The sequence below is a fragment of the Podarcis raffonei genome, chromosome 8, assembly GCF_027172205.1.
Source record: "Podarcis raffonei isolate rPodRaf1 chromosome 8, rPodRaf1.pri, whole genome shotgun sequence".
NCBI classification, from domain to species: Eukaryota; Metazoa; Chordata; class Lepidosauria; order Squamata; family Lacertidae; genus Podarcis; species Podarcis raffonei.
Genome location: NC_070609.1, coordinates 41,577,042 through 41,601,874, shown reverse-complemented (window position 1 = coordinate 41,601,874; position 24,833 = coordinate 41,577,042). Strand labels below are relative to the sequence as shown.

Below are 24,833 nucleotides of genomic sequence, written 5' to 3'. Positions count from 1 at the left end.
TTCTGGGCTGCATCAATAGGAGTATAGCATCTAGATCAAGGGAAGTAATAGTGCCACTGTATTCTGCTCTGGTCAGACCTCACCTGGAGTACTGTGTCCAGTTCTGGGCACCACAGTTCAAGAAGGACACTGACAAACTGGAACGTGTCCAGAGGAGGGCAACTAAAATGGTCAAAGGCCTGGAAACGATTCCTTATGAGGAACGGCTAAGGGAGCTGGGCATGTTTAGCCTGGAGAAGAGGAGGTTAAGGGGTGATATGATAGCCATGTTCAAATATATAAAAGGATGTCACATAGAGGAGGGAGAAAGGTTGTTTTCTGCTGCTCCAGAGAAGCGGACACGGAGCAATGGATCCAAACTACAAGAAAGAAGATTCCACCTAAACATTAGGAAGAACTTCCTGACAGTAAGAACTTCTCGCAGTGAGGTGAGGGAACCGCCAGAAGGCCTTAGGAGCTGGGCCTCCGTGTCAGAGCTGAACAATGGTGGTGGAGGTACACTTCAGGTACACTGGGCCGAGGCCGTTTAGGGCTTTAAAGGTCAACACCAACACTGTGAATTGTTCTCGGAAACGTACTGGGAGCCAATGTAGGTCTTCCAGGACCAGTGTTATATGGTCTTGGCAGCCACTCTCAGTCACCAGTCTAGCTGCCACATTCTGGATTAGTTGTAGTTTCCGGGTCACCTTCAACGGTAGCCCCACATAGAGCGCATTGCAGTAGTCCAAGTGGGAGATAACTAAAGCATGCACCACTGGCGAGACAGTCCGCGGGCAGGTAGGGTCTCAGCCTGCATACCAGATGGAGCTGGCAGACAGCTGCCCTGGACACAGAATTGACCTGCATCTCCATGGACAGCTGTGAATCCAAAATGACTCTTATCTTTCTACACTAGGCTGCATTGCACCCATGCAAACATCAGAGATTTCTGTACATGTGTACAACTCTCTCTCCAAGTAGGAAAGAGGCATTGATTCAATGAAGCATTCAGGGAAGGGATGGACAAGGACCAATGAAGAAGTTGTCTCTAGGAATGGGCTACAGAGAGTCCTGAGGGCCAGAGGACAGCTCTTGGCCCTTGAGCCTGAGGTTTCCCACTCTTGACCCACACAGATAAGGTTTTAATGCTCACTCATAGCAATCCTAGAAGGAAGAGTCAGCCAGGTTTTTATTACTGTCAACCCATCAATAAGATGGAATAGAAAATATGAAATCACAGCTTCCATTATAACCAATCATTATTATTTAAATGACAAGCTGAGAACTAGCAATCATAGCAGGGCTATTAGAACATTCAGATAGTATGTGAACTGTTTGATAATAAATTTATTGTTCACATCATGGAAGATACTCCATGTGAGCAGTGCTTTTTTTCTGGCAGTACACAACGGTATGCAGTACCAGCAATTTTTGGCGGAGAAGGAGACAGGAGGGCTTTCAGGCCCTCTCAGAGCACTGTGCCTCCTTCCCTAAGCTGGGCAAATGGTCCCTGGGCTCAGGCAAGGAGGCACAATCCCATACTGGTTGGACATTATGACCCTGTGGTGAAAATAGGCATGTGCAGTTAGGGTCTGTGAGTACAGAAAAAGGTATGGTGTTACAGCAAGTCATTTAATTAAAATGCATTAATTAAAATGCATACCAGGATTATACCATGCATTATAACTATATACGCAGATCTTAATGAAGTTCTATTAAAACATGTAATTATTATATGTGTAATTGTTTTTCCTAGCCTCAAGGAAATTTTGTGCCCAGGGCAACCGCATGACCGGGGTAGCCAGTGTGGTACCCTTCAGTTGCTGGACCACAACTCCCCTTAGTCTCAGTCAGTGTGGTCAATTGTCAAGGATGATGGGAGTTGTAGTCCAGCAGTATTTGAAGAGCTCCATGTTGGCCACCTCTAGGTTACACAAGCAGAAAATCTGCCATCTAAAATCTTTTGACAGTAGAACATTAAAACAGGCCAAGAAAATGACTCTATTTTATGTAGGTGGGTTAAACCACAGAGCCTAGGACTTGTCGATCAGAAGGTCAGCGGTTTGAATCCCTGCGATGGGGTGAGCTCCTGTTGCTCGGTCCCTGCTCCTGCCAACCTAGCAGTTCAAAAGCACGTCAAAGTGCAAGTAGATAAATAGGTACCGCTCTGGCGGGAAGGTAAACGTCATTTCCGTGCACTGCTCTGGTTCGCCAGAAGCGGCTTAGTCATGCTGGCCACATGACCCGGAAGCTGTACGCCAGCTCCCTCGGCCAATAAAGCGAGATGAGCGCCGCAACCCCAGAGTCGGTCACGACTGGACCTAATGGTCAGGGGTTACCTTACCTTACCTTATCTTAAAAATAAAACAGATATGCCTTACATATATTGGAAGAAGCCTAAATCATATCCAACCATGACTAAAAATAAGTAAAACTTAAAGAGAAAAGAAACAAAATCCAGTGGATTCAGGATCCTGGGCTTGGCTCTTGACAGTCCTTTGATATGCCAGCCTCAGTTTTTGACAGCAGAGATAAATCTCTATTAGTCACCACTGCCGTCTGTAACTAACACATACTTCCTCAACACAAAACTCTGAAGTGGAGTCCTCAAAGGGAATTTACGAGCATGGGCAGTTTCATATTTGCCAAGTTTTGGTGATGACCACACATGACTGGGTTAAATGGTGGGGCGGGGAGTGGATTTCTCTAGAAGCATGAAAGGCTTGCTTGCTTCCCACATCCTTCCAATATTTTAAATATGTTTTGTATTTTTCTTATTTTTTGCAGAATATGCAAGCATTACAGTCTGGCTCTCTTAAAAAAATTAAATTCCACAGAGAAATGGACAAAATTAAAATGCACTAACATCAAACTACAAAAATGGTGTTAAGCTACAGAAGTGGGCAGACTTTAAACTCTGGCCTAGTCATCTGTCGATGACTAGCTGAGTTAAAATTTCCAGCCACCTTGTACACATCTGGGCATATGTTGTTTTATTTTTCACTTTTTATAAGAAAGACTTTCAAGGAGGATGCATTCAGGAACTGTGTTGTGGTTGTTATACTTGGTTAATCATTGAATTGCACAAGCAGCAGTGTGTTCTTAACTTCTAGGTATTCAGGCACTTTCTCTCATAGCCATAAAGGACAGGGTGGAATCACTTTTATACCCACCTCAGTGAGGCTGTTAGACATTTTGCAGCTGCCTGCATCATTTAAGGCACAGGACTGAAGACAACTTCCTCTGGCCACATTCACACAACCATGCAAACTGGATTCGTCCAGACATCATGGCGAAAGCATGCTTTTGCTGTCAGGAGAGGGATGCGGGTGGCGTTGTAGTCTAAACCACTGAGCCTCTTGGGCTTGCTGCTCAGAAGGTTGGCGGTTTGAATCCACACAACAGGGTGAGCTCCTGTTGCTCTGTCCCAGCTCCTGCCTCCCTAGCAGTTCGAAAGCACGCCAATCAAGTAGATAAATAGGTACTGTTGTGGCAGGAAAGTAAACGGCGTTTCCGTGCGCTCTGGTTTCCGTCACAGTGTTCCACTGTGCCAGAAGTGGTTAAGTCATGCTGGCCACATGAACTGGAAAGCTGTCTGTGGACAAACGTCGGCTCCCTTGGCCTGAAAGCGAGATGAGCGCCGCAACCCCATAGTCACCTTTGACTGGACTTAACCGTCCAGGGGTCCTTTACCTTTACCTCTTTACCTTTGCTGTCAGGAACAGGCATCATGTCTATTTTCATTTACTTATTTCTTTGAAAATTTATGCTCCACTTTTTGAAGAAATTCCTCCACAAAGCAGTTTACAGTCCAGTCAAAAAAACTCCAACTCCTACCTGCCAACAAAAGATAAAAATACGAAACACCCCATTACAATAAAAACCAGCACAAAAAGTGGAATATTGAAATACAGTAGAGTATTAAGCATACAAACATAGGAAGAGCCTTGCCTATTGTGACTGTCACAATATTTCCAAGAAGGGTAGCCTTGTCTCTGCTGTTGCAGCAAAAACAATGGAGTTTTGTGGTGTGTTAGTCCCCATCTGCACTACACACTTAAAACTGATTCATAGCACTTTAAACAGGCGTGGCTTCCTGCAAAGCATCCTGGGAACTGTAGGTTGTTCAAGGTGCTGAGTGTTATTAGGAGACCCCTATTCCCCTCACAGAGCTACAATTCCTTGCAAAGAGGTTTTTAAACCATTCTGTGGGGAGAATAGGGGTCTCCTGACAACTCTCAGCACCCTTAACAATCTACGGTTCCCAGGATGCTTTGGAAAACCATGACTATGTAAAGCGGCATAGTACAGCAATAAATGTACAGTGTTACCTCGGGTTAAGTACTTAATTCGTTCCGGAGGTCCGTACTTAACCTGAAACTGTTCTTTTTTTTTAAAAAATATTTATTGGTATTTTCAAGAAACACACAACAAACTAAAACAAAGAATAAACAAAATAAAAACAACACAAAAATACATATTCAAAACTAAACAGAAAAATAGAAAAAACACATAAAGTTTCTGATACTTATTTTCCTCAACCTTATTTCTCAGACCTCCTCACACCACCCCTTCTTGTATTCCAATTTAAATTGTCAATTCAGCAAGTCCTTAACTTATTTCTTCACCTTAACTTAAACATTTATTCTGACATACTATTATTTTACTTTACTTCTTTTTTCCATTTCCTCAATTTATTTTTAACAGCCTTATTTTCAATTAATTTAAGAAAGAAAAAACCAATTTCACCTTATTAAAATTACACATCAATACTTATACCTCATTCATTATTCTTAGACCTTTTTCCTAAAGTCGACCAAAGTTTCCCTTCCACGGTTTACCCAATTTCCTTACCACTAACAAAATATAAAACAAACAAAACAAAGCAAATTATCCTTATGTACCCTTTGGATTCCCAACCTCCACCCACCCTTCTCCCGGTTCCAGTCCCCAACCAAATCCATCAGTCTTTATATTATTTATTTAGCCTGGAGATCTCACGTCCGAGGCCCTTGTATCTCTCTCAGTTCCTTTCTGCCGGTCTCTTTGATAGACCTTAATGTTAAGCCCCAGGTCTCGGAGGGGCTCCGGCCCAACAGAATCCATGTTGCTTCTAGCCAGTCCTCCGTACTTAAAAGCAAAGCCTATGGGGTAATCCAACTCTTGTTTCAAATTTCTTTCAGATCCAAATGTCCCCACAGCTCCAGCTTCCACCTTCAATAAATTTGTAATCCTCAGGTCTTCAGATCTCCTCCAAAGGGGATCTCTCCATTTTCCAGACTCCCAATCAGACCAGGCTTTCCGCATCCAATTTTTATTGTCCTTTTTTATCATCATGTCAGGCCTCATATTGTAGCTCTCCTTTGACTCCTGCAAACCTCCAGCTCCTCCTTCATTTTCTTCAAAAACAACATATTGCTCCATCGTGTCTACGCTTTCAGTTTCATTTATTTGTTCAGTTAAATAGGCTTCCTGTTTCAAGTCCTTATCAGACTCCAAACTGTTGTTTACTGTCCAGTGTAGTAGCGATACCTCTGTAGACAAAGCATCGTATTCATCTTGCAAGTTTCCCAAGAGAACAAGTGCTCTGTCCAATTCTGCTTGGAATTTACACACTCCAGCCATTTTTGTAATGTAGTATCCTTGTTACCCCTCTAGGGGGGGTTTTAATTCCTTGATATTCCTTTCAGCTCAAAACCAAAAGTCCAGTTATTTTGTATCAACCCTCCTTATTTTCAACAAGTTGTACCGAATAGACCAGCAAAAACAGCAGAAACAATGTTCTCTTTTTCCAGCTGACAACTAGCTGACTAGCAGCTCACTTGACAGCTGTCAAAATCTTCCATACAACAGGCTTTCTCGTAGGACGTTCCCGGGTCTAGGGGGGGGTGTAATTTCAGCTCCCAAAATTCTTTTTATCCTCCAGAATATCTTCTTATAATGTCAAGACCGTGAGGTTAGAATCTTTTGTTAAAAAAAAAAAAAACAAGAAACAGATTCTCTCGACCTTAGCTGCCCAGTCCTTTGCTTTAAATTGTTTACAAAGAGGGGGGGGGTGGACTTCCTTTTTAGCCCCTTCCCGCTCGTTCCAAATCCAAGATAAGAAATTTTTTAAAGTTCCGATCTCCGTATTACTCACGGGTTGATGTTTTAGAATCCAATCGATCTTAGAAGAAGTTGGCGCTCTCTGTCAATGGCTTGCGGCTTCACTCCGTAGGCGAGGGAGTACTCTCAGCACCACGCCTCACCCTGCCTCCGTTCCGAAGCCTTTGAAAAGGCTCCGTCGCGGATTGGGGGGGCGCAAATGGTGCCCGCCGAGTCTCTGTGTTCACAGGCATCCGCGCCTGTGATTTTAAGGGTCTCCGCTTCGCCGCAGCGGCCAGACCCAGACGCTACGGAGCCGATTCCCTCCGGAGCTCGGAGGGAATCCGCCATTAAACAATGGCGCCAACCCGGAAGTCCCCTTAACCTGAAACTGTTCTTAACCTGAAGCACCACTTTAGCTAATGGGGCCTCCTGCTGCTGCCACGCTGCCAGAGCACGATTTCTATTCTCATCCTGAAGCAAAGTTCTTAACCTGAAGCACTATTTCTGGGTTAGCGGAGTCTGTAACCTGAAGTGTATGTAACCTGAAGCGTATGTAACCCGAGGTACCACTGTATAGTGCAGATGGGGCATTGCACATTTAATGTGGCATCATTTTGTCAGCTGCATAAAGGAAAGCTTTGGCAGTTCTGTGAAGGAGAAAATTGTAAGGTGAGTATTGAATGGCAATGAAATGCATAAAATTAAAGTCAGTGATCATTAGAACACTGCTTAACATACATTTAAGCTGGATGACAGACGGGCTAAAAACACAGGCACAGTCAGTACAGGATTCCTCTTTCTAAGGCAGGGAAAGAATGCGATCCATTAAGTGCACTCTCTCAGAATACACTGTTTAGCTTTTCATAAGAGAGATGGCCGTTGGGTTGAATGACAACGTGCTCTCATTTCAGAAATTCTCTTTGAATACTGTAGAATTTCTGTGTTGCTTTTTTGCCCTTTATTGCCCAGAGAGAGCCCACTGTAGAGTTTCTAAGATTAGATCCTGTCACACTGTGACAGCGGAATCATATGTTCTACTAAAGTCGGTTTCATGGGCAAAAATAGGGCATCTGTTAAAGGGATTGCAGTCAGTATATAAAATGTATAACTTGGTTGGGTGTTTTAGATAGCAGCCATTTCATTTTATTAGGTGATAGAAGGTTGAAGGTAGAATCCAGTGCTAGTCCTACTCAGAGTTGACCCACTGAGTTAATGGACATGACCTGCTTAGGTACATTAATTGTAATGAGTCTACTGTCGGAAGGACTTGGTTGGATACAATTCTAAGGGCGCAATCCTAACTTCACTTGCATGGGACTGAGGCCCATTGAATTCAGTAGGACTTACTTGGCTAGGACTACTTTTCTCATATTTTCATATGTCACAGGAAAGAAATACAGAGTTGGAATAAATTTATTGATAGCTATTGAATACTTTCATAATAGAACAGCTTTTCAAAATGCAGTTTTCTTTTTCATTCATCTAAATTAGTTACTTGTATTTTACAAAAAGAAACATTATCATGTTATTATCTGTGGCTAGAATAATTTACAGGGACCCTCCCACTTACGTGGGAGCTGTGTTGCTGCATGGATAGGTGAAATTGTGCAAAGTGAGGAGCACATCACTTTACTACATAGGCTGCATGGCAAGGAGAGTGAGATATTCATGTGCACCGCCAAAGCAGCTACTTTCCCTCTCTCAGGGCTGCTGCCCAACACACCTTTCCTCACCCCGAGCCTTCCTTCCAATCCCTCCTGGGCAGTGTCCCTGAGTGACTTCTGAACTGAAGTTTGATTTCCTCCTCCCCTTCCCATTTGACCCAGCTGCTCTCATTGCCCTTGACTTCCCCGATCAGATCAGCTAAATTATTTTTTATTATTATTTTATTTATTAGATTTATACGCTCAGACTCTTCCCCCACCACTCATTTTCTCCTCCGCACCCCAGTCCCACCTTGTTTGGAGATGGATTCGCACCTCTCCTGCTGGCCCAGGGCAGTGTGGCTAATGGGGCATTGGGTCACTCATCCTCTAGGCTGCACTCAAGAGGCACTTTATGACCCAGCAGCTCAGCAGGCAGGCACTGATCCCATGTTCCCTTGTTCCAGCTTACCTTTTTTTTTTTTCTCCACTTAGGTTGAGAGGATCGTAGACAAAAGGAAAAACAAAAAGGGTAAATGGGAATATCTTATACGGTGGAAAGGTTACGGGAGCAATGAAGACACCTGGGAGCCAGAACATCACTTGTTGCACTGTGAGGAATTTATCGATGAATTCAACGGACTGCATGTCACGCGAGAAAAGCGAACAAAGCACGGGAAACAAGCCAGCACGCCAAAATTTTTACGTGAGAGCAGAGCGTCGTCCCTCGACAAAATACCACATAGGCCATCTGACTCTGGGAAGAGCAAAGGGCTGCCCCATAAACGGAAGCGCATGGCCCCCTCATTTCAAAAGCAAAAAAAGGGTTACGCGGCCAAGCCAGCACCTTCAGGAGACAGGGCTGCTAAAACAGTCTCTTACCGGACTACTCCCAGCGGCTTGCAGATTATGCCATTGAAAAAGCCACACAACGGCTTACAGAATGGAGATGCCAGTTATGAAAAGGATTCTAGACATTTTGGGAACGGCCCCCCAAAGCCAGACTTGGATTTAAATGAACATGAAGCAGAACCTGATTTGCCTGGAGTGTTGGATGTGAATAATGAGCCACCCGTCATGAATGGAATTGGTAGGTGATGTTTGTTTTAAGCATTAATTATCATTATTATTTTATTTGCACAAAATCATGCCATGTGTATTAGATATGTTATATGTCTGCATATGTAGCATATTACAATATTGACATGCTAGCATAAATGCAGGCAGAAAAATCTACATGTTATTAATACATTGCTTCACGGTGTAATCCTATGCTTTCCTATGCAAAAATATGTCCCACTGAATTTTGCAGGCCTTTCTCCCAGGTTAGTTTGTATAGCAGAGTAAGCCACAGGTTGTTGGACTACAACTCCCATCAGCCCCACCGAGCATGGCTGTCAGGGAACTGCCATCAGTGCCGGAGGGAGAGAGCAAAAGCCAGAGGGATTCCAGAGAGTGTCCAGGGATCGGGAGGAGCAGCCCATCTTTTGGGGAAGAGTGGAGAAGGGGGGCAGATGGGGGAAGCGGTGAGGCGGTCCCATGACTCCTTGCCGGGGACCAGCAGGGAGAGTAGGGGTCCTCCGCTGCCCACGCCCTCCTTGCGCAGAAGGCTTTTGCGCAGAGAGAGTAGGAGGAGACTAGGCGTCAAAGAGCTTCTTTGCTGGAAGAAGTTTAAGAAACGCCCACTGACGGATTCTGCCAGCGATTGAGTCAGCCACAGGTGAGTGGCTGTCTGGACAGAAAAGGTTCACTTAGGCAACCCAGCCAGGTGTTTGCACCCAGCCAGGGAGATAAGCACCGGCTTACGCACGAGCAACCCCTAGAACCATTACAATGGCCAATGGTCAAAGGTGCTGGGAGCTGTAGTCCAGCAATTGGCAAGCGCCACATTGGCAGTCCCTGGTGTATAGCATTGCCACCTAAATATTTCAGTATGATATCACCTTAATCCAGTCCTATGGACAATGTTTTCTATCCCTTTCCTTTGGAAGATATGTCAGACTTCCCCTTATCCTGTCTTCCCTATTTAAAGCAGCAGCATTTTAACTATTTATTTATATTTTGATACTTTAGATAGCACTCAAACATAATTATCTCTAAGTGGTGCACAAGTAACCCAACACAACAAAAATAAAAGTCAATGAAAACGATAAATTCAGGCTTCTATTTTTCAGCTAGCCTGGAACACCCAGGAGCCTTGAAACAATATTTTAATATTTTCCACTATCATTGGGGATCACCTTGACATGTCCATAAATGTGCAAAATGGGAAGCTTAATGAGCATCAGTCCTAATGCCTGGTGCTCTTGAAATCTATGTCATTCATATATGATGATGCTCTTTTTATTACTGTTATATTTTCCAATTAGTTCTATTTATGTCCCTTTGCATTGTATGTACAGGTGAGAAGCAGTATTCCTAAATCCCTTCAATTTTCTTCTCTAGGCCACACAATCTCGCTATCTTCACAGCCTCCTTATATGGGAGTCTTCTCTGACCTCCAACTATTTTTGCTAATCATTTCTTGAGCCTTTTGTCTTTCTATTATATCCTTCCAGAGATTATGAGATCAGGGCTGAGCACACTGTTCCAACGAAGGATGTCAATGCAATATGTGAGATTCAGTGTGTAGAGTCTTTCATCATCCACCATCTCTCTGTGTCTTTAACGCTTGTAGTGCTCACTCAGCAGAAGTTTTGAAATGGTCAGGGCAATCTTCTGCTGGAGTTTCATTTCAGACTAAGCAGTTTCTTGCTTCATGCCTCAGACTGCCTTGCCAAGGCCCTTTTTAGGGCACAGAGTGACCTAGAGGCTGAATATTCATATGGTCCTCCTGTTTCTTCCCATTGCATCTGTCTTCCTTCCTTCCTTCCTTCCTTCCAAAAATGTATGTATGCCATACTTCATGGCAAAATTCTCTGAAAGCAGGCTACATTAAAACGGACACATCATATTTTGAAAATAGGGTCAGGACAAACAAGGCTTCTCTACTCAAGGCTACGGATGGGGGAGGAGTTTGACTCAGTTATCATTTCAAGGCAAACTTAACCTAATTCACACTTTCCCAAACCACACACAAACAGAAACACAGTCATCCTTCGAAATTTTCATTGCTCCAAATTTTGCAATGGCAGGCCAGATGATGTGTAAGAAAATCCGCACACTGAGGTAAAGTGTGCATATGTTGCTGAAAATAAGATGCCAGAATGCATTATATTAGGGGGGATCGCTTTGCAAAAAAAAAGAAAAGTGCATATTGGGGAAAATTTACACTAAAATACTGGTGAATTTTCACAAAGCCTTTTTTTAAAAAAAAAAGTGTGGTGTGGGAATGTGGAGAACTGAATTTAAGACTTGGAAAATGAGGAACAGAAAGAAACAGAAATGGACAGGTTCACCCATCCCTACACAAAGCTCAATAGCCAGGCAAAATGCTTTGCCAAGGGATGTTTTGAGTGTCTTGTGTTGATGACATTCCCCCTCCCCGTTTGTTGGTGTGTGTTGTTTTTATTGTTTTTTCAAATTATTTTTCACATATAGTACATAAGAACATAGGATGCTGCCTTATACCAAGTCAAGCCACTTGTCCATCTAAGTCAGTATTGTTTACAGCGACTGGCAGTAGCTCACCAGCATATTAAACCTGGGACCTTCTGCGTGCAAAGCCCTTCCCTGAGATAGCTAGATGTATATCTGTGTGGCTTTTGGGCACACTGACTGACAAAACCCTTACAAAGTGTATTTGGATGGAAGGTACCCCACTTCCACGCCACTCCCTGCCCCGCTGCCTTGCTATATTGTACCACTGCCTTCATTTAAGCCCGTACACTCCCCTCGCTGTCACCTGCAGCAGCAGCAAAAGGAAGCTGGATTCCTTTATCACTACATCTCTGAGCCTTGGGCTCGCCTCTTCTGCAAAGTCTTTGCTTATGAGGTTCAGATGCCAGCCAGTGTTGTTTCGCGCTGGGCAACCATGCACACACACACATACACACACTGCAGCAAAGCTGAGAGAGCAGAGATGAGGCAGTCAGAATGCAGTGGGGGATGGAGAGAAGCAACAGCGGAAAGGAAGAACTGACTGTGGACCACAGGTTAAAATAATGGGAGTGGGGTGGTTGATACTATAACCATCATGGTAATCAAATTAGAATCATTACAGTATAAGGCCTTTCAAAAAAATTGGAATCCTTTCTGTCAACGCTGTTGCCAAAATGACAGTGACTAGGAAGAGTTGTTCTTTTTAAAACATTTATTAAATTATCATTAAAGCATGGGTACCCCATGTTACTGGACTACAACTCCCATCATTCCTGACCTTTGGCCTTGCTGGCTGAGGCTGATGGGAGTTGGAATCCAAGAGAGCTGGGGGGGCCCCACATTGTAGCACTATAACACTCTTCCATTTAAGCTGTGTTCCATTTACTATATATATATATATTTTGTTGTTTAGTCGTTTAGTCGTGTCCGACTCTTCGTGACCCCATGGACCAGAGCACGCCAGGCACCTCTGTCCTCCACTACCTCCCGCAGTTTGGTCAGACTCATGTTTGTGGCTTCGAGAACACTATCCAACCATCTCATCCTCTGTCGTCCCCTTCTCTTTGTGCCCTCCATCTTTCCCAGCATCAGTGTCTTCTCCAGGGAGTCTTCTCTTCTCATGAGGTGGCCAAAGTACTGGAGCCTCAGCTTCACGATCTGTCCTTCCAGTGAGCACTCAGGGCTGATTTCCTTAAGAATGGATGCGTTTGATCTTCTTGCAGTCCATGGGACTCTCAAGAGTCTTCTCCAGCACCATAATTCAAAAGCATCAATTCTTCGGCAATCAGCCTTCTTTATGGTCCAGCTCTCACTTCCATACATCACTACTGGGAAAACCATGGCTTTAACTATACGGACCTTTGTTGGCAAGGTGACGTCTCTACTTCTCAAGATGCTGTCTAGGCCTGTCATTGCCCTTCTCCCAAGAAGCAGGCGTCTTTTAATTTCGTGGCTGCTGTCACCATCTGCAGTGATCATGGAGCCCAAGAAAGTAAAATCTCTCACTGCCTCCATTTCTTCCCCTTCTATTTGCCAGGAGGTGATGGGACCAGTGGCCATGATCTTCGTTTTTTGATATATATATATATCACCACAATTTTAGCCGTAGATGTGTTTCAGTGCTAATTAAAATATTGATTAAAAAATCAACAGGGTGATAAAATAGCCCCCACCGCAAAGTTTACACTAAATCTTCACTGAGCTTCAAGTGGTCCCTCAGCTGAATTGGGCCACATCACACTCACAGGCATAGACAGCATCCTGGGGTGAACACAGGGCGAAAGTACAATATCCCTGATGGTGTGGAAAGCCAGTTGCAATTCTAGCTTATGATTTTTGCATTTATTGCATTTATATCATGTCTTTTTCTCTGAGGAGCTCTAGGCAATGTCCATGATTCTCCTCCCGCCAGCAATCCTGTGAGGTAGAATAGGCTGAGAGAGTGACTGGTCCAAGTGAGCTTCATGGTCCAGTGGGGCTTTGAACCTTGGTCTCCCAGGTTGTAGTCCAACACCTAACCTCTATACCATGCTGGCTCAGCAGGAGTACAGTGATTATTTGCATTAGGAGAAACCCATCTCAAGAATCTGGTGTTCCCACCACAGAGAAAGCAACACAGAAACCCTCAAGTGCTTTACGTAGGACAAATGGGACCTGCAGTGTGGCATACTCTTGCCCTAGCCCCATGATATTCCATTCCCACCCATATATTTTTCTATTCACTTGTGGTCACTAGGCGGTGGCCTCATCCAGCAGTCTCTTCTTACATTCACATGTTCTTAAGGCAGTGAAGAGGAATGCAACACAGGTTGTATGACCCAGGTTTCTGTGTGGATGAAATGGGGAAGGGAGAGAATCAGGCATACCACCTTCTGTTCTGAGGAGGAAAATACGTAGCAATAAAAACAATGAGTAGATAAATTAAATAGTTTCCCGTCAAGCTACAACTGGAAACTCTTAGTTCAAGTGGCAAGCTAGCTCTCCCAGTGTCTTGCTATCAGCCAGCAGATGTCAACACTTACCCTGGGTGGGAGAGTCACCCAGCCCACATCAACCAAGCCCTTGATAACACAGAGAACATCTGTTGCGGTTTTACCAAACCCACATGAGCATTCCATCATCCTCCATTGGTGCTTGCTGTCTTCTTTTGTCAGGTTTCTTGACAGCATTATTAAAATCAAAAAGCAATCCCTTATATTTTCCTTTCTCTCTCCGTCTCTATTGATCTAATTCTCTGCACCGTTTGCTAAAGATTGCCCTTTTCATTTAGCTTTACACTGAGTCTTCTGTTTTTTTTATTTTTACCAACAGACTCCAGGGATAATCTTTAATTGCAATGCTAGTTTTACTCCTAAGGAAGTCAATGTTTGTCCAGCTAATATCACAGCTAATAAAATTCTACAGCGCGTCTTAAGTTTGAAAGGGTGTGCCTTGTAGGTTAACTATTTTTGTGGCTTTTAAGTACCCTGAAGAAGGCTGCAAACAGAAGGAGAAGACGATGAGTGTGGACAGTTTTTAAATGCAAATCTGAAAGCAAAGTTTCATGCGCTCTGCCTCCTGGAGTGGGAAAATGCTCCAGTGGCAAACATTATACGAGAGACCTCCCTTCCAAAGTTCAATTTTGAGATTTGCTTGTGTTGGGTGGATTCAGCCTCAACTGGTGCCTCCCACCTCCCAAACCATTTCTAAAAGATTGCAGGTATTTTCAGGGGTCCCAGTCACCACCTTCTCCTGATATGGACCCCTGCACTGTGCCTTGTGGCCTCTCTGAAGCTGTAGCATCCATGATGCTCCACAACAGAGGGGTGGAACCTCAGGCCTGGGGGCCAAATGTGGCCCATGAAACTGGCCCCTGGATCTCTCCTGGGGTCATACCCCTCACTGCCCCTGCTTCACACTCTCCTTGAGTGTTTTTGCCTGGCTGAACTGTGCCCTTGAACTCTTCCCTGCCTGGATGGAGGAAGAAAGGCATGTGTGAGTGTGTCTATGGTCTACTGTACAAAGGTAAAAATGTACATCTGTTGTCCACTTTAGCATTGGGCCGCCAGCAGGTTGCCCAGGTGGCCCTCTTGCTGAAAATCCCCCTACGTCCTCCCAGCATTGGCCATCCTCCTCCACCACAGCAGATTTATGCTATTAGCTTTAGCCTTCCTTTAAACTCTGCATTAGGAAAAGTTTGCACAGCAGTCAAAGGTTAGAAGGGAAAGGGGAAGGTGATGATGAGCCTTATTACTTCCCCTACACCAGAGACATAAAACCATCCCATTCTTTCCATGCTGCAACCTGATACATCTCATCATATTGCCGCTGTCGGGTCATTTTGTGAGAGGTCCAGGAAGCCTGTGTGAGGTTTAGGGCTGCTGCTAGAGTAGGCAGATTAATTTGTGTGTGTGTGTGCACATAAAATAGCAAAGTACATGCCTGCATCGGATCCCATTACACCCCGCCATCTCTTCTCTGCTCCTTTTTTGTTTTCTCGCAAATGTGGCAAGAGCTCTCCTGTGGACCAGCCATTGGTTGCCTTTCCCTCTCTCCGCAGAGAGGCTTTGCTTTGCTTGGGGGTCCTGCTGTGAGGTTAACAGCCTCTTTTGTCACCTCTTCAACTCGCTTGCTAGGTGCTCTCTTTGAACAAATGAAGAAACAACAAATAATGATGATAACCTGATGGATGAGAGGGTTTATGTTGTGTTAGATTTCCCCGAAGGATTAATCCCCTGCCCTCTTCCCTTACCATCTGCACCTTCAGCAGCTGTTGCTTATTCCTCAATAGCATATAAATTTCCCAGCCCAAGTCTGCCTTCATCCATTGCCCAGGCACTTGCATGCGATTTTTCAGAGTTCCCTGTGCAGACCTACTTGAACCTGCTTAGATCTAATTCCTAACAGACACATGGCATTCTTTTGACCCTGAACATGATCAACCCTTGTTGGGAGGTTGCTTTTTCAGCAAAGGGAAGAGGTTGCCCCTTTAGATTTCCCCCCACTAAAGGTAATTTGTACTTCTGCAAACCCGGGGTTGCCTCAAGCATTCTGATGATCCCTCTCTGTTATTTCTTACTGGCTCCATTTTGGTTACAATCTGGTCACAGCTCTTGCCAGGTGGCTCCACTATTAGAGGGAGTGATTATTATTTGAAGATTTGCCTGGTGTATTTGGAGAAAGAAAAAGTATACTCCCTGAGTGGGCTTTAACTGGTGTGCTGGAATAAGATCTGGGAAGACCCTTTGCCCTCGAGGGAGACAGTTCTCAAAACATGGTGAGCAATCTTCAAACAATAATAAAAGGTTGTTTTCAAGCAGCAGTCTAGGGTTTTGCTTCTCCTTGTTTTGGGCTTTTGGATTGCTACGTTTACTTCCTCCTGCAGCTCTCCTCTTCAATGCATTCACTGACATGGGAGGTTTCAGTATATATAGAGATCAGTTGGTCCATCTGACTCAGGCCTGTCTATTCCAATGGGGCCATAGCTCAGTGGTAAAGCATCTGCCTTGCATGCAGAAGATCATAGGTTCAAATCCCAGCATTTCCAGCTAGGAAAAATAGTTTGTTTGGGGGGGGGGGCTTAAATAAACAATACAAATATTTGGCATTTGTCTGTTTTGAGACAATTAGATTGTGTCTTAATGTGTAAAAATGGCATCAGTATATTAATATCCCTAATTATGAAGAAGGCAATAGGTGAAATATGTAAGGTGAATATGTCTGGAATTATGTCTGGGATATGTTTATAGAGGCCTCACTGTGTGGTAGGATTAGCTGTCCAATCACAGACTCTATTAACTTTTTTTCCCTCCAACACCCTCAAAAGTACATAATCCAGACCCTAGTGACATTAATTGAAAGACTTCTCTTGCCTTTGGTTACTCCCTGAGAGACTAATTTACCTTAAACTCCCATGGCAGTCCACCAGCACTTTCACTAAGCAAAGATGAATCCAATCTACAAAACTCAGATCCAGGTCCCAGTTGTACATCTTTTGATTCTGATTGAAATTACACCAGGCTGTCTGGAGCCAAGAAACAACTTTGTTCATTGCAATTGATATATAAGGGAAACAAGAGGGAAGTTTGGATTAAAAAAACATTTATTTGGTTGATTTAAACCCCTTACAAAGCAGTTTGCAGCAATGAATAGATACAGTGGATTATATCCAATGTGAGTTCTGCTCAGAGTAGATCCACTGAAATTAATAGATATAGCTAACTTATGTCCATTAACTTTAATGGGTCTACTCTGAGTTTTTTAAAAAATGGTTAAATGCAACCCAATACATTGAACAATGCAAACATTAAAAACTCAACTGGGGATGAACTATTAAAACAGCAGCAACAAACATGAAGCCAAATAAAGCCATCAATAAAAAGCAGAGTGGATTTAAAGGGGGGGGTTGAAGCAATGCAGGAAGTTGGACTAGATAACCCTTATGAACTCTTCCTATTCTACAGTTATATAATTCTATGATTCTAAAATTCACTTAAAAGACAACAGTGAGGGGCCCATTCACACTTCCCAAATAAGGGAAGTCCACAGCAGATAAGGCCCTGTTTTTGTTCCCCTCCAGTCTCATGGTCCTTGGGCCTGGGCAGGTTCATATGCTTAGAAATGCTCAGTATTTCCTGTCTAGGGATGGAAGAGAAATATACAAATTTTGAAGAATAGTCGTGTTTCACTTTGTGTATTGGTTCGAGGAATTGTCACATTAAAATACAAATGAAATTGAATTTCTCCTCCACCCCTCGTTACTTATTAGCCATCTCAAGCTTTTTTTGAAAAGCCAGCATATATAAAATATATATTTTTTGAAAAGCTAGACAAAAAAAATCCAGTCCAAATCAAATGTATGAACAGCATGATCCTATATATGTCTACTGAGAAATCAGTGTCATTGAGTTCACTGGGGTTTGCTCCTTCGGGAAAGGGCATGGGGTTGCAGCCTGAAGTCCCAGTGATTTCAGTTGAAGTCATTTAAGCACACACCTTGCTCTTCCCTTTAGCTAGCGCAGTGGTAGGTAACCTCAGGCCTGCCAGGTCTGATGATCTGACCCTTGAGGTTCTCATCAGGCCACACTGTTCACAGGCACTGCTCTATGCCTTCTGAGTTCACTTTTTACTGGCTGGCATGCATATCTCAATTCTTTCTTGTCTGGATGGTGGATGGAAAAGATACTGGGAGTGAGCATTGAAAGCTCTGGTTTCTGTGTAGCCTTACTGCACAAAGGTAGAACTCACATCCATTGATCTGCCTACTTTTGCCCCCTGATCACTTTGTCTCTGGCCTCACCTGCCAGAAAGTTTCCTGCAAAAGAAGGCAGCCTGTGGCCTGGAAATGGTTCCCCGTGCCTGAACTAGAGCATATTGAGACAAAATATGTTTCACGAAGTATGTACTTATTTTTTTTAAGGGGCTGAGTTTACTTTCAAGGAAGGCAATAGTATCCATTGGCTTTTGATGGAGAAACTCTAGCAGTTGCCACTGTTCAACTCCCTTAATTGCTCCATCCTTTAAAGCAGAATAAGAGCAATTCAACCAAATGAAGAAGGCATCATATGAAGCTGAAGTACATCAAAGATGTACTTCTTGGGGAGAAAGGGGCCATGGCTTAGTGGTTCAGCATTTGCTTTGCTTGCAGAAGGTCACAGGTTCAATCCCTGGCATCTCCAGGTGGGCTGAGAAAGATTCCCTGTCTGAAACCCTGGGAAGCCCGTGGTCAGTCATTGCATAAAATATTGTCCTAGGTGGACCAGTAGACTGGCAACTTCCTATGTTCCTGTGCTTGTCTCTTGGGGGATTCCTAGAGATAATGACATGTGTCTCTTCTGACTCTTTGCCTTTTGAAAGGTTCTTCTCTGGCAAATGGAGGCCTGAATCTTCATAGCACTGTGAAAAGGAAGCTGGAAGGGGAGAAAGATTACGTCTTTGATAAGAGACTCAGGTACAGCGTGCGTCAAAACGAGAGCAACTGTCGGTTCAGAGACATTGTAGTACGCAAAGAAGATGGATTCACGCACATCCTCCTCTCCAGTCAAACCTCAGATAACAATGCACTGACTCCAGAGGTATGCAGGTGAACATCAAAGCAAAGGGGAGAGGCCCTGTAAAGTGGGAGGGCGATAGTAGCTAGAAAGCTAAAGTCAATCTTAACCTGAGTTTACCATTGTCTCCTCATCACCCATAAAGAAGCTCCCATTTCAGACTTCCGCTGTTGATGCTTGCAATATTTTTTAAATGAAAGAATAGAATCGGAGGCTGCAGATTTGTAGTCTGTACACAACATTTTTATTTTCCTCGGGGTTTGAATGGAGGCCACGGGAACTTAAGTGATGCTTGCATTATGAGTTGATGACTCCCCAACCCCATCATGTTCACATGGCGGCCAGTTGTGTGGGGTGGTGGTTCCTGATTGCATTCCCAAGTGGCAGGATATTGAGGCTTACTGATGGGGAAGGACCATAGCTCAGTAGCAGAGCACAGACTTTGGATGTCAAAGGTCCCAGGATCAATCCTTGACATCCCCAAGTAGGTCTGGGAATGTCCCCTTTCTGAAACCCTGTAGAACTGCTGCAAATCCATGTAGACAATGCTGAGCTTGGTGGACCAATGATTTGATGGTACAAAGCACCTTCCTATGTTCCTTCCTATCATCTCTCAAGATATTTGAACTTTTGGCCATTCTCCAGGGTGAAATAAGTATCAAGAGCTTCCTGCTTCATTTATTATTATTATTAATTTTTATACCAAAAAAACCTACGGGTAAAAAGGTCACCTCAGAGTTAAGTGTATCATGTCACAAAAATACAAAGCTGCGTACAGGTGGTAAAATTCATAAAAATCTGGAGAATATTATAATGCTTTAAAAATTCCACTGGAATGACTCCTATTCCCATGGTTTGCCTGCAGCCCTGATTACTGATCAGATGAGCCCCTAATCAAGGATCACTTCCCCCAAGCTCTTTGAATCTCCACTTCACATTCTGAAATAGCACAATATCCTTTGGGGCTTTGTTTTCTGAAGGCAGTGGCTTCTGCTGCTTTATCCTCAATTAATTAAAGGTGCCTCAGAACCTGGTAATTGCATTTCCATTCTTTGCACGGGTTTAAAGCAAAAACAAAACCAGAGCAAATGTTTTGTCTAGCAGAAGACACAAGCAATGTAATGTGCTATCAGAATTGTTTCTTCCAGACATTCAAGGCAATTTGAGGGGCACACTTTTATGAAGGCATTTGTCTCTGTTTCTTCTTCTTCTCTGGTGCTTCAGAGGTTGTTGGACTACAACTCCCATCATCCTTGGTCATTGTCCATGCTCTCTGGGGCTGATGGGACTGGATTCCAACACAAGTTCCTCATCCCAGTTTCTTAGGTCTTCTCTTTGTTGCCCCAGTCCATGACCACTTGTAAACATCAGCTTTCTTAACAATACCTTCAGAAATGGCTTTGAAAATAGATTTTTCAGGTGCTTCAACTGTTCCTAATTTCTCCTAATGAACACATTTTGTATGCATCTGACTAATATACACATTTTTGAAATGCAATTTCCCCTAATATAATGGATTTTTGTATGTTATCTTCACTAATATATGCATGTTCATATGGAGTTTGCCCTAGTTCATGCGTTTTTGTGCAAATATATGGCTGGAGAACTGCATTGCAAAATTAAGAGAAGTGGAAATTTCAAAGAATGGCTGTTTCAGTTTATGTTTTTTTACAAAAGTACAATCAATCATCATTATTACTATTTATATGCTGCCTTTTTCCAGACAGCTTACAAAAAACAGGCAGATTTGCCTTTAGATGCAAACTGAATTGAATTTCTCCCCCATTGCTATCTGAGAGTAAGGGTGGATGGATTTGTTGATTTTAATTTCTCCTAGGACCTAGGTTCACAAATTCCCAATCTTAAGCTTGGCTTTTCCACATAAGTTTACATACATAGATAGATAGACTCCCCATCAGCCTTTTTTGTGTGCCGTTCTACCATTTCTCATACACACCTTTATGCAATGTAATCCTATTTGCATGCAATTTGCCTAATATACACCATTTTGCATGTTATTTTAACTAATATATACAATGCACACTTTCCCCTAATATGCACTTTTTTTCGTTCAAGGGCTGCACCGTAAAATCATGGGAAGTGTGAATTTTAAAGGATTGCTGTGTTTCAGTTCATGTACTGTTTCGTAATGTGAATTATGAAGGTTCATGATAAAATTCAAGCCAAACCAGATTTTCCCCACATCCCTAACAGAGAGCAAGTTCCCTTGAACATGGTGGGTTTTGAGTATGCCTAATTTTGCCCTGTGAATACGCCTGAGCTGCTGATGATAGTAAGACAGGTTCCACTGTAGTAAGCATTCTATTAAATATTGTTTGGTCAAGGGCCTCTTTGGTCTGATCTGACACCACTTTCAGAAGATAACGCAGGACAGGCTAATTTCTGGGTAAACGAAATGCCGTGTGAAGCAGGCGGGAAAGAACTTTCAGCAGTAGTAATGATACTGGGTGTGAGAACGTGTTTTTAAAACACACCCAGTAACTTGTTTATTTTATCAAGACAATTTATACCCTGCCCTTATGGTGCAAAGCACAAGACAAGCAGTGGAAGTCACAGTGTGTAGCTGAAGCCAAATCATTCCTAAATCCTCATAAACTAAAAGCCTGCTGAAATTAGAAAACAGTTTCTGAGTGCTATATGAATTATCTTAAATTTGTAAGAAATCAAGGATATGAATTATTCCATCTTCCCAAGGCTTTTAATGTTCTCTTCCTTACAGAATTAAAGTGTCAGCAGCCATGTTGGTGTACATAATAAAATTTACAATACACCTGATTCTCAGAAAGCTTTCCCAACCCTCTTTGATTCTCCCAAAGAAAGAGCCCCACTAACCAAGCTGGAAAGCTCATTTCTTGCCAAAGATGTATTCGTTTTATTGTCACTTGACTTCCATCACTATTTTATTTTTATTTTTTTAGTTTCCTTTGCCAGTGTCTCCAAAGAGAATAGCCATACACTGTTGGCGATTCCAACAGTGCTATGCAGCTCATGACATGTACATTGAACGCATATTATTGAAAATCAATTATCTAGAAGCATAGCACAGCATTTTCCCCTTGGCATATTACTTGCATGGGGGGTACACTATGCAGTTACTGGGGAATGGGACCTAGGTGCATGGAAACTTCTGTACACACAGAGGCTTTGTCAGTTCAGACATCTGTGCCCAGTACATTGATGCCAGGGGTTTTGTGCACTTGGAAGCTGAGACAGGGTTAGAGATGTATCCTTGATCCCATTCATATGATGAATGTGTCAAGGGGGTTCTATGCCAGGTAAAGTGATTTTACCACCTGTTTTAAATAAAGACAGCTGGCATGTTGCTAGATTTGTTCTTGCAAGCAGGCATGCACATACTCAACTGCTAGAAAGTACAGAATCTTCAAATACAGAGGAAAGCCCACACTTACACAAAGTGCGGTACTCAGGAGGGACAGAAAAATGCAGTGTGCATTGGGTTGTGGGTGTGGGTGCTATACTCTCAAAAGTTTCTCCAATTTGCAGCCATTTGCACACCTGCCCATGGCCCCCAAAAAGGTTGACCAAGCCCTGTTCCACACATTGAGTCTACACAGTCTTTTGAAGAGTCTGTACAGTTTCTGAAGGCATGAAAAGGAAAAATAGCTCTTCTGGGGCCCACACCACTTCACAATACCCTTGTGTGGTAATTTAGACAAGCTTTTCTGGAAGAAAAGCAGAGGGTACAATTTAAAGGGTGGCAACATGAAGCCTTGGGAAGTCTGAAGCAAACCTTAAATTTCCTTCCTCCTTATTTCACTAGCAATACTTTTTGCTTTTGAAAGTTGCAAAGCAACTTATAAATAATGAGTGTAGAGCAGAGATAGCAAAAGTGGAGGCTTCTGGATGTTGTTAGGCTTCAACTCCCAACAGCAAAGCCATCCAAGGGCCAAAGTAGTATTGAATATATATATTTGAAACGTGCAGTTGTAGCTGAAACAGTGTGAAGCTAGTGATCACTTTAGCTGTGTTTGTGTGTGTGTGTCAAAGAACTGTTCTTTTTTTTTTTTTTTTTTGGTCTTCACAGATCATGAAGGAGGTCCGGAGAGCACTGTGCAATGCGTCAGCCGACGACAGTAAACTCCTGCTTCTCAGCGCAGTGGGTAGTGTCTTCTGCAGTGGCCTAGACTACTCCTATTTAATCGGCAGGTTATCTAACGATAGAAGAAAAGAAAGCACGAGGATCGCAGAAGCTATAAGGTGACTTTGTCTTGCCTCTGTTGCTCAGGAGTTGCTGTGCTTGGGGAGGAGGTCTTAAGATTTTTTTTATTTTAGTTTTTGTGGTCACTGTACATGTTTATGTGTTTCTTTGCTTAATGGGGTTGTTGTAATTGAGTTGTTATTGTTTTTTATTTTGATTATGTATTTTGTGATTTTATTTTGTGATTTTATCTTGTGAACTGCCCTGAAAACTGTGGGTATAGGGCAGTATACTAATAATAATAATAATAATAATAATAATAATAATAATAATAATAATTCACTTATACTAGCAGCCACTCTGAAGTTTTATTACAATCAAGAGGTATATACATTTTGTTAAAATAAACAAGCAAAATTATCATGAAGAACAGATACCCTCACAGCTTAGAAATCAGTGTAGGACAAACTAAAAAATTATTGTTGTTGTCACTATTTTACCCAACTTTCACTCTAAGGCCCAAATGTGGGTTACAACATTGAAACACAATATATACAGCAGATGGCACACATAATCAAGCCTGGAGAGTTGACTTCAGTCAGGGATAGGGAAGCTGTCGGCCTCCAGAAGTTTGTTGGACTACAACTCCCATCATTCCTGTCTGTTGGCCATGCTCACAGGGGCTGATGAGATCTGGAGTCCAGCAATGTCTGGACAGCCACCAGTTCCCCATCACTGGCTTGGGCAGTGATCCTTGGCGGGAGATGTTACAAGTGCGTCCCCATTTTCATCTGGGAAATTTGAAAGGGTTGAGCTCACCTGGAGATCACCAAGATGAAGTATAAGCTCTGTAGAGGTTTTGATTGTAGCTTTCCTTCCTTCTGGCATGTCAGATATTGCCTCGGGGACTTCAGCATATTCATAAATTTCAGCACTCATGATGATTCTTACCATGGCAGCCTTGCTTGATTAAAACAGGATTGTGCAATATGGCTGAGCCTAACAAAGGAGGTGTTCTGCTCTTTTCCTTAGAAGTAAAATGACCTCATTTACATGTAAATGGACTACCAGTGCTAAAATGTGGCCTTCCTTTAATAAGTGTCATATTATTTTTAATAGAAATCTGCCTAATGTGAAGCACGTTCCTTAAATCCGTTGCCAAACATGCTCCTTCCTGTTTGGAGCCCAATCCCAAACTGTTGCCAATTAGTGTCCATGCAATCATGACCCATTTGTGCCAATTATGTTTCTGGCTCGGTGTTGCGTTTGGGAAGGTCTGTAGCTCAGGGGCAGAGGACATACTTTGCATGCAAAAGATCCCAGTTCCAACCTCTGACTGCTCCGGGTAGGACTGGCTAGGGCTCCTACCTGAAATCCCAGAGAGTTGCTGCTTGTCAAAATAGACAATCCTGAGCTACATGGACTCAGTATAAGGTATCTTCCAATGTACTTGAAAAAACTTAGTTTGTAGTGTACCCAAAAAATTGCAGAGGAAATTGCCACTCAAATCAGGGGTGATTTCAGAAGTTGCACAGGCATTTTAAAGTTTCAGGAGGCTACAGTGTCATAAAGCAGGGGTAGGGAACTTTGCTCATCTCAAGGGTCACATTCCTTTCTGAGAAACTTTTCAGGGGCCACATGCCATGGGTTAGAGGCAAAAGTGAGCAGAATTTGGCCTTCGGTACAGCAAATTAGTTTCTTCACATGCAAGCCCATCCCTCTCTGTCCTTCTGTCTAGACAAGCAAGAAGCATGATAAGAGTTCAGGAATACATTCCAGCCAGGAAGGAACCTTGCCAGGAGAGTGCGCAGCATGGCTGCTGAGGGATGTGGCTCAGAGGAGAGTACAGCCTGAGGAGAGTCATGGGGGTTGCAT

At 43.1% G+C, this 24,833-nt stretch overlaps 1 protein-coding gene across 1 annotated transcript in view; it reads left to right on the top strand.

The window, feature by feature from the left end:
• CDYL2 (chromodomain Y like 2) overlaps positions 1-24,833 on the top strand; it is a 68,028-nt gene that overhangs the window by 34,856 nt on the left and 8,339 nt on the right. Inside the window, exons 2-4 of the mRNA XM_053399583.1 lie at positions 8,205-8,799; positions 18,585-18,802; positions 22,845-23,017. Of these exons, the coding sequence (XP_053255558.1) occupies positions 8,205-8,799; positions 18,585-18,802; positions 22,845-23,017 (986 nt within the window). The remainder of the gene's footprint in view (positions 1-8,204; positions 8,800-18,584; positions 18,803-22,844; positions 23,018-24,833) is intronic.